The following is an 11,224-nucleotide window of genomic DNA, read 5'->3' as shown; positions in this document are numbered from 1 at the left end:
AAAAAAAAAAAAAAAAAAGAAAAAAAAAAAAAGAAAATATAGTGGGGAAAATATGTGAAGAACTAAAACATTTTCCTCTGCCTTCATAACCACTTTAATACAATACACCTTCCTCCACACCCAAATTTACAGAAGACAAGAAGGAGATGGGTTTGTGAGAAAATCAATTCAAACAGCACTATTTTAAGGAGCCGCATACTCTGACCAGGAGTTGATGTTCCAAAGAAAGGGTATCCAAGAATGGATGGAGTATTTGAATGATGGATGTAGGAGATAAATATTACAAGATAAATTACATAATATTGTAACTTCAGGGGGTATGAGAAGATACCCCCAGGAAACAGATTACTTTTTTTATTAGAATACATTTTGGCCTATAACTTAAAAGTGATGTGTCTCTTTACAAAATTCTAAGGAGAATTATAAGGTAAAGTGATCAGTGTGCACTTAAAAAATACTGATCTTTTAATAAGAACCCTAAGTTCTTAGTCCCTTTAATAAAAAGTCCTCCAAAGTGTCTCCAAAATATGAATAGTGTATTGGTAAATACTAATCAGTTTATCCAACAGCAGCAGAACTCTGCCCATTTATCACAGAGGCATTAAAAAACATGAAAATATCAATATGTTATAACTACCATTTGAGACTGTGATCATAGTCAATGTTTTATCCATCCATTGAGAAAGCTATGAATCCTTTATTTCCAAGTCAACATGTATAGGTTAGAGTGTATTTCTAAATATTAAACCTTACTCACATTTCTGATAAGGGTTTAATGTCCAGAAAATGCAAAGAACTCTTACAACTTAACAATAAAAGAAAATAACTCAATTTTAAAACTGGCAAAGGATTTGAATAAATTTTATCCGAGGAAGACATATGAATGTCCAGTAAACACATGAAAAGATGTTCACATCATTCGTCATTAGAGAAATGCAAATCAAACCCACAATGAGATACCACTTCAAACCCACTAGGACGGGTATAATAATAATTTTTAAAAGTTAAAAAGGGTAGATGAAGATTTTGATCCTTCATACATTGCTGGTTGGAATGTACGATGATGCAGCTGCAGTGGAAAACAGTTTGGAAGCTCCTCATAAATCTAAACAGGGCATTATTACACAATCCAGCTTCCACTCCTTTATATATACCCAAGAGAATTCAAAACATTTGTTTACACATACACTTGCACATAAATGTTCATAGCAGCATTATTCATAATAGCTTTTAAATTGAAATAACCTAAACGCCCATCAGCTGATGAATGCATAAACAGAATGTGGTATATCCAAATAATGGAATGTTATCTGGAGAGAGAAAAAAATGAAGTACTGGTACATGCTACAACAGGGGTGAAACTTAAAAACATGGCAGGCAAAAGAGGCAAATCACAAAGGACAACATATTGTATGATTCCATTTATATGAAATGTCTAGAACAGGCTAAAGTTACAGAGTTAGAAAGTTGACTAATTGCTGCCTAGGGCTAGTGGAAGGGATGGAAAAATTGGGAGGTGTTGGCTAAAGGGTATGGGGTTGCTTTCGCAGGTGATAAAAATGTTCTAAAATTGACTGTGGTGACGGATACACAACTCAGTGAATATACTAAAGGTCACTGAGTTCTATAAATGGGTCATTTGTATGGTATATGAATTACATCCTTATAAATTATCAATAACTATTAAACCTTACAAATTATCAATAAATATTCATTGAATGGCACATTATCAAAACAGGTAAGTACCTGAACCATGAAAAGTATTTTATTATATCAAGGACAAAAAAATTGATCATCACTTTTAATTATCATAATCCCATTCTTAATAAAAAGTATTAAAAGCTGTAAATAGGAGAATGTATTATGTCAATTACCTCAGTATCCTTATGTTCCAATTTTGGCATTAGAATGCTTTCTAAATAGTTAGCTTTGTCTATCCATGTATTCAGATTTCTATATTCTTTTTTCATCTTTTCCAGCCTAAAGAAATCAGTTATGAATGAAAAAAGCAAGTGACAGAAGAATATATATGGTATGATTCACAGAAGAATACATGCAATGTGATCCATTTATAAAATGTTCTAAAAGAGACAAACCAACAATATATTGTCTAGGGATACAGTCAAAGGAAAGGGAATGATTACAACAAAAATCAAGGTACTAGTTACATGGGGACAGTTAAGGACAGGGATGTAATCTCAGAAGGGTACACAAAACATATTTCTGATATTACTGGTGGTGTATTTATTAACCTGAATCATAAATATGTACATAATGGGCTTATCATCATTATTTAGGCTATATATACATGTTACAGAAATTATTCAATATGTATTACTCTTAGTATTTAAACCATAAGTCTTAGTCAGTTTGAGCTGCTATAACAGAATACAACAGACTGGGTGACTTAAACAATAGACTTTTTAAAAATATACTTTAAGCTCTAGGGTACTTGTGCACAATGTGCAGGTTTGATACATAGGTATACATGTGTGACGTTGGTTTGCTGCACCCATCAACCCATCATTTACATTAGGTATTTCTCTTATGCTATCCCTCCCCCAAACAATAGACATTTATTTCTCACAGTTCTAGAGGTCAGGAAGTCTAAGATCAAGGTGCTGACAGATCCAGTGTCTGGTGAGAGTAGTCTTCCTTGTTTGCAGATGGCCTTCTTATATCCTCACATGGTGGAAAGAGATGGATCTTGTGTCTCTTTCTCTTTTTATAAGGGCATTAATCCCATCATTATAATAGTCCTACCCTTATGACCTAATCTAACCCTAATTATCTTCCAAAGGCAATGCCTCCAAATAACATCACATTGGGGATTAGGATTTTAACATATGAATTTGAGGGGACACACATTCAGTCCATAACACTATATATATTATATATATATAATTATTCAATACATATACAATATCTTCCACAACAAAGCAAGTGAAAAAAAGGATTATATATATATAATTATTCAATACATATACAATATCTTCCACAATAAAACAAGTGAAAAAAGGATGTATCTTCTAATCCAAGAAACTTCAAAAAGCTTGAATAACTTAAAGATATAATTAACAAGGATTAAATGGAAGACAGAGAATGTTTCCCAATTCATTTCATGAGGACATAATGGCCTTGACAATAAAACCTGACAAAGACATTAAGAAAAAGAAAAATTACAGTCTAATCTCATTCATGAATATAGATGTGAACATTATAAATAAAATATAGTTTTAGTACAAAAATCTGGTAGTCTGCAGAGACAATTTGGGAATAGCAGTTGAAACTGGGAGGGTTTTTCTCATTTCGAGATTCATGGTAAGATCTAAAGGGCCCAGAGCAGCCTAACCACTATGAACACTCAAAACTGACCAGCCAAGTATCTCTTCCAGGACAGGACCCTAGGAAATCTTAAAAAGCATTCCATTATACTACACACACACACACACACACACACACACACACACACACACCCCAAATGAAAACATCAGAAGTGTGAATCTGTGAAGCTAGAAGCGTTTTCTAAGCCAATTCTCCTGCAAAAAATTCAGACAAATTAATTTCACATAAAATAGACCAACACACTTTAACAAAGATTAAAACCTGCAATGGATTGCAATGGATTGCAGCCTATCAAATGTTTAAATCTATGAGTTCAAAATAATATTTTAAATATTTTTTTCAGAAACTAAAGCGTAAGACCTTACACTTCTGGTCTACTATAGGTCACTGCCCTAATGTATATACAACATGAAAAACCATTTCATCAATAGGCTCATTTATTTAATTAATAACAGTAATATTAATAATTTTCATAATCTGAGAAGGCTTCACTTCAAAATGGGAAGTCTCAGTAGTGGAACTTTCATCTAAAAATCTCGAATGATTTCATGGCCACCCATAACCATATTATACAATCAAAAAGCCCACGTACATAGAAACTAAAATAAGAAAGCAAGGAGTCAAACCCCTATAACTAGTTTCAGGCTAGCCTCATAACCATTATGACTTTTTCAACAAGCAAAATACTAGTAAAAATGTTACATAACTTTGTCAAAGTTAATTTACAAGTTAAAATTCTTTATATCTTTGTGGTATACCTATTCCAGTCAGGCTTTCAAGATGCAGCGTCATCTATTATAGAAGAACTACACTTACACAATCACACTGTAATAACCATTTTCTTAATTATCTCTTTAGTCCTTTATGTTAGTTCACTAATACTAACAACTAAACTAACCCACACAAAATAGATGCTTAAGAAGTAGAAACAGTATTAATTATCTTACTCACTATTATTTTAATCCTAATTACTTTACTGTCTTTATGAATCCTATACATGATAGGTAAAATGAGTATCTCTTCTCTAACTTGAAAAACCATAGACTAGCAATGATATTTAGGTATAAATATACAGACTACGAAGACCTGAAGTTTGATTCTTATATAATCCCTACAACAGACCTTAAACCAGGAGATCTATAACCACTAGAAGTTGATAATTCGAGTAGCCCTACTTATGGACATATCAATTTTCATATTCATCTCATTCAAAGAGGTATTACATCCATAAGCTGTTCCATCATTAGGCCTAAAAACAGATTAAATTCCAGGGCCAGAGAAACCATCCTGCAGGCTGCCCCTGACAGGCATATCCCCAGGCTGGGCAAGTAGCCAAGAGCCCATGTTCAGGACCTGAGAAACAGCTCCTCAGGCTACCTCCAGTGGCCATGCCCCTGAGCAGCTTTGCACCTGACTCCCAGACCTGTGAAACGGCCCTGTGGGCAGCCCCCAGCAAAAACATCACCAGGCCAGCAAAGCAGCTGTGCACCCACATCTCAGGCCCAAGAAATATCCCTACAGGCTGCCCCTAGCAGACAGGATTCCAGGCCAGCTGAAGAGCTGTGTGCCCACAACTGAGGCCTAAGAAACAGCCCCACAAGTTGCTCTGGGCAGGCATATTCCCAGGCCAGACAAGCCACTGCATGCCACCCATTTAAGAAACAGCCCAGTGAGACCATCCCTGACAAAGTCACACCACCATCTCTATAGACTCTCTCAGCCTAGGCTACTGAGAAACTTGCAAATACCACTACTATAGATTATAGCTGAAAAACGATATGAAGACTGAACTACTGAATCTACCTAGAACTGGGCCAATGTGCCCCACCAATCTGATATCCCAAGATGTCATACAATATTCATACAAATATTTCCCTGGGAAATCTACTACATACGATTGAAAGAGGTGATTTTTCCATCAGATACACAGAAATCAATGTAGGGACACATGAATTAGGAAAAAGCAAGGAAACGTCACCTTCAATAAAAACAACAATTCTCCAGTAACAGATCCCAATCATAAGGAAATACGTGAAATGTCAGAAAAAAATTCAAAATAATGATCTTAAGGAAACTCAGATATAAGAGAATACAGATAGACAATTAAATCAGGAAAACAATTCATGATTTAAATGAGAATTTCAACAAATAAATAGATATAAAAAGAACCCAAACGGATATCCTAGAGCTGAAGAATTCGATGACTGAAATAAAATGTAAAACTGTGGACCAGGTACAGTGGCTCACACCTGTAATCCCAGCACTTCGGGAGGCCAAAGTGAGTAGATCACTTGAGATCAGGAGTTCAAGACCACGCTGGCCAATAAGGTGAAACCCTGTCTCTACTAAAAATACAAAAATTAGGCTTGGTGGCTCACGTCTGTAATTCTAGCTACTCGGAGGCTGAGGCATGAGAACTGCTTGAACCCAGGAGGTGGAGATTGTAGTGAGCCGAGATAGTGCCACTACACTCGAGTCTGAGCAACAGAGCAAGACTCTGTCTCAAAAAGAAAAAAAAAAAAAAAATAATGAAATGTACAATTGAGACCAGACCACACAGAAGAAATAATTTCTGAACTTAAAGGCACGTCTATTGAAATAATACAGGCAGATGAAAAAGAATAGAGTGAAGAAAGGCTACAGGACTCACAGGACACAGCTAAAGAAACAAATTATCACATTATGGGAGTTCCAGAAGAAGAGAAGCTCCTAGAATCACAAGAAACTGAATTCTTCAAACAACCTGAACAAACTTGGAAGAGAACCCCTCTAAATAAGAATGCGCTGGCCAACACTTGTATTTCAGCCTTGTGAAATGCCTCTTTTTTTTTTTTTTGAAATGGAGACTTGCTCTGTCGCCCAGGCTGGAGTGCAGTGACGTGATCTCAGCTCACTGCAACCTCCGCCTCCCAGGTTCCAACGATTCTCCTGCCTCAGGCTCCTGAGTAGCTGGGATTACAGGTGCCTGCCACCACGCCTGGCTAATTTTTGAATTTTTAGTAGAGACGGGTTTTCACCATGTTGGCCAGGTTAGTCTCAAACACCTGACCTCATGATCGGCCTGCCTTGGCCTCCCAAAGTGCTGGAATTAGAGGCAAGACACACCACGCCCGGCCAGCCTCGTGAATTCAGTTACACTCTGCCCAGACTTCTGACTTACTGTGAGAAAATAAATAGATACTGTTTTAAACAACTAAGTTTGTGACAATTTGTTACGCAGCAATAAAAAGAGAATACACCTAATGATCATTAGTAAACAAATGAAAATTGCAGTATATTCACCAAATGGAATGCCATGAAACAGCATAGATGAGTCTTAGAAACATAACAGTGGGTGATGTAAGCAAAATGAAATAATGTATTATTTAAGCATCCTACATATATGATTTTTTTTAAAAATTAATTTTCAAAAGGCAAAAAATAAAAACTCATTGAAGTAGTTAACTTCTGGGAAATAGGCAGGAGGATGAAATAGGAGAGAAGCCGATAAGTAGATACAAATTATCCATAATGTTTTAGATTTTAGGTTAGGTTGAGTACTGGTTGGTATCATTATATTATTTTACACATAATTTACATTAGTATTATGGATTATTATTTTGGATCAAATATTATATTTAAAAGATAATATAGGCTGGGCGTGGTGACTCATGCCTGTAATCCCAGCACTTTGGGAGGTCGAGGCGGGTGGATCATTTGAGGTCAGAAGTTCGAGACCAGCCCGACCAACATGATGAAACCCCATCTCTACTAAAAGTACAAAAAAATTAGCCGGGCTTGGTGGCACACACCTGTAGTCCCAGCTACTCAGGAGGCTGAGGCAGGAGAATCTCTTGAACTCAGGAGGCAAAGGTTGCAGTGAGCCAAGATCACGCCACTGCACTCCAGCCTAGGTGACAGAGTGAGACTCCATCTCAAAAAAAAAAAAAAAAAAAAGAAAGAAAGAACAGAAAAAGGAAAATAATATAAAACACCTACATTGGCTTCCTATTTTTCTTAGAATAAAATTCAAATTATGGTCTCTAAGGCTCTGAATAATCTGGTCTCCACCTATCTGGTCTTAAGCCACTTTCCCCCTTGCTTTTTGCTTCATTTCAATGGCTGCCATCTTTTTCTAGGCATAATCTCTTCTTATCTTAGAGCTTTCATACAGATTCATACAGTAATTCTCTAGCCCTGGATCTTTGGTATGCTGACTCCTTTCCTTTAATGTTACCTCAAATATCTTCTCTAATTTTTTTTTTTTTTTTTTTGAGATGGAGTCTCGCACTGTCTCCCAGGCTGGAATGCAGTGGTACGATTTCTGCTCACTGAAACCTCTGCCTCCTGGGTTCAAGTGATTCTCCTCCCTCAGCCTTCCGAGTAGCTGGGACTACAGGTGTGTGCCACCACGCCCGGCTAATTTTTTGTATTTTTAGTAGAGATGGGGTTTCACCATGTTAGCTAGGATGGTCTCGATCTCCTGACCTTGTGATCCACCCATCTTGACCTCCCAAAGTACTGGGATTATAGGCGTGAGCCACTGCGCCCAACCCCTTCTCTAACAATTCTTATAAAAATCAGTCACCTCCTTTATTTTCTACCATCTTTTTGATACCTTCGTAGTTTATTTCTTAATTTATAATTTATTTGTTTTGCTTTGTTATGTCTCTACTCATTATACTCTTAAGTTCTTTCAGAAAAGATACTATGATCTTTAAAGTGATCACTGTGATTCTGAACTAGGTTATTTCAGACCAATCATCTCACCACACAACTATAAATTCTGGACAAAACATTGTCTAAATTGTGTTGGAAAGAATCACTGAGTTATAAAGACAGCAAGGATTTGCATACCAAAGATTCCAGACAGAAAGGAAGTCCAGAGACATGGAGCCCATCATTTGGTGCCATTTTTCCTTCAAGGCATTTATGCTTTGAGATGGCCAAGAAGTTAAAAAGCTGAGCAGAGCTTTGAGATAGAGACATAAGGATGTCAGAACAAAAACCTGAGTCCAGGGCTTGTCGGGATGAGAAGTCCTGGTAAACACCCAGTTGGGACCCCAAAAGGCTTTAAGATAATGACTGTCTCTTTAAATGTTATGACCTAGTTGCCTCATGTGCCTCACACCTAGTCCCAGTCCTGACACTAGGAGTAAGAATAAACCACAAAGAGACTAACCCCCCTCACAGGAACTAAAGCCCAGCTTCAAATCATTTCAATTTCAGTCTTAATTGAATTAAAGTGATCTGGGATTGTTAGTGCTCCTAGCCCAGCTGGTTGCCAGATACAAATGTATACCTTCTCTGTAGGAATATGTAATTAAAATTAAGATCCTCAAAACAGTTCTATAAATTTTCAAATACAATGTCTGGCACTCAATCAAAACAACTAGGCATGTGAGAATATAAGAACTGACTGAAAACTAAGAGAAAAACCCAATAATTTAAATAGACTCCCAGAAGATCCAGATAATGAAATGGTCAGACTTAGATTTTAAAATAGCAATGATTGCTATAAACTGAAAAGTGTACATACCCCAAAATTCATATGTTGAAATCCTACTCCCTTATGTGATACTAATTGGAAGCAGGGCCTTTGGGAGGTAATTGGGTCATGAGGGAAGAGCCCTCATGAATGGGATTTTTGTACTCTTACAGTGAGAGACATGAGAGAGATGATCTCCCTCCACAGTGTGAGGATATGGTAAACAGAAGGCCATTTGCGAACCAACAAGAGGGCCCTCAGCAGGGATCAAATCAGCTGGCACCTTGATCTCGGACGTCCCAGCCTCCAGAACTGAAATAAATAAAAGTCTGTTGTTTAAACCATTCGATCTATGGTATTTGTTATAGCAGCCCGAGCTGACCAAGACAATAATAATAAATATGTCCAAAGAATTAAAAGACAAGGCTGTGGATTTTGGCAGATAAATAGAAACTACAAAAATGAAGGGAAATTCCATAGTTGAGAAATAAAATAACTGAAATTAAGAATTCAATTGATTTAATGGCAGAATAGAAACAAGAAAGAGCTTGTNTTTTTTTTTTGAGATGGAGTCTCGCACTGTCTCCCAGGCTGGAATGCAGTGGTACGATTTCTGCTCACTGAAACCTCTGCCTCCTGGGTTCAAGTGATTCTCCTCCCTCAGCCTTCCGAGTAGCTGGGACTACAGGTGTGTGCCACCACGCCCGGCTAATTTTTTGTATTTTAGTAGAGATGGGGTTTCACCATGTTAGCTAGGATGGTCTCGATCTCCTGACCTTGTGATCCACCCATCTTGACCTCCCAAAGTACTGGGATTATAGGCGTGAGCCACTGCGCCCAACCCCTTCTCTAACAATTCTTATAAAATCAGTCACCTCCTTTATTTTCTACCATCTTTTGATACCTTCGTAGTTTATTTCTTAATTTATAATTTATTTGTTTTGCTTTGTTATGTCTCTACTCATTATACTCTTAAGTTCTTTCAGAAAAGATACTATGATCTTTAAAGTGATCACTGTGATTCTGAACTAGGTTATTTCAGACCAATCATCTCACCACACAACTATAAATTCTGGACAAAACATTGTCTAAATTGTGTTGGAAAGAATCACTGAGTTATAAAGACAGCAAGGATTTGCATACCAAAGATTCCAGACAGAAAGGAAGTCCAGAGACATGGAGCCCATCATTTGGTGCCATTTTCCTTCAAGGCATTTATGCTTTGAGATGGCCAAGAAGTTAAAAGCTGAGCAGAGCTTTGAGATAGAGACATAAGGATGTCAGAACAAAACCTGAGTCCAGGGCTTGTCGGGATGAGAAGTCCTGGTAAACACCCAGTTGGGACCCCAAAAGGCTTTAAGATAATGACTGTCTCTTTAAATGTTATGACCTAGTTGCCTCATGTGCCTCACACCTAGTCCCAGTCCTGACACTAGGAGTAAGAATAAACCACAAAGAGACTAACCCCCCTCACAGGAACTAAAGCCCAGCTTCAAATCATTTCAATTTCAGTCTTAATTGAATTAAAGTGATCTGGGATTGTTAGTGCTCCTAGCCCAGCTGGTTGCCAGATACAAATGTATACCTTCTCTGTAGGAATATGTAATTAAAATTAAGATCCTCAAAACAGTTCTATAAATTTTCAAATACAATGTCTGGCACTCAATCAAAACAACTAGGCATGTGAGAATATAAGAACTGACTGAAAACTAAGAGAAAACCCAATAATTTAAATAGACTCCCAGAAGATCCAGATAATGAAATGGTCAGACTTAGATTTTAAAATAGCAATGATTGCTATAAACTGAAAAGTGTACATACCCCAAAATTCATATGTTGAAATCCTACTCCCTTATGTGATACTAATTGGAAGCAGGGCCTTTGGGAGGTAATTGGGTCATGAGGGAAGAGCCCTCATGAATGGGATTTTGTACTCTTACAGTGAGAGACATGAGAGAGATGATCTCCCTCCACAGTGTGAGGATATGGTAAACAGAAGGCCATTTGCGAACCAACAAGAGGGCCCTCAGCAGGGATCAAATCAGCTGGCACCTTGATCTCGGACGTCCCAGCCTCCAGAACTGAAATAAATAAAAGTCTGTTGTTTAAACCATTCGATCTATGGTATTTGTTATAGCAGCCCGAGCTGACCAAGACAATAATAATAAATATGTCCAAAGAATTAAAAGACAAGGCTGTGGATTTTGGCAGATAAATAGAAACTACAAAATGAAGGGAAATTCCATAGTTGAGAAATAAAATAACTGAAATTAAGAATTCAATTGATTTAATGGCAGAATAGAAACAAGAAAGAGCTTGTGAACTAGAATATAAGTCAGAAGAAAATACCTAGACTGAAGCATAGCAAAAAAAGGACAAGAAATACAGAAAAAAAAAAAAAAAAAAAAAAAA

General features: G+C 37.0%; 1 protein-coding gene across 1 annotated transcript in view; it reads right to left on the bottom strand.

The window, feature by feature from the left end:
- The window catches only part of CATSPERT (catsper channel auxiliary subunit tau), a 145,785-nt gene that overhangs the window by 117,502 nt on the left and 17,059 nt on the right, over nt 1-11,224 (bottom strand). The window contains exon 5 of the mRNA XM_017875604.1: nt 1,875-1,986. Coding sequence (XP_017731093.1) covers nt 1,875-1,986 — 112 coding nt within the window. The remainder of the gene's footprint in view (nt 1-1,874; nt 1,987-11,224) is intronic.

This window comes from Rhinopithecus bieti, unplaced genomic scaffold, assembly GCF_001698545.2.
Source record: "Rhinopithecus bieti isolate Rb0 unplaced genomic scaffold, ASM169854v2 scaffold_980, whole genome shotgun sequence".
Classification (NCBI taxonomy): domain Eukaryota; kingdom Metazoa; phylum Chordata; class Mammalia; order Primates; family Cercopithecidae; genus Rhinopithecus; species Rhinopithecus bieti.
Note: the sequence above shows the minus strand (reverse complement) of the source record. Positions and strands in the feature narration are given on the sequence as shown.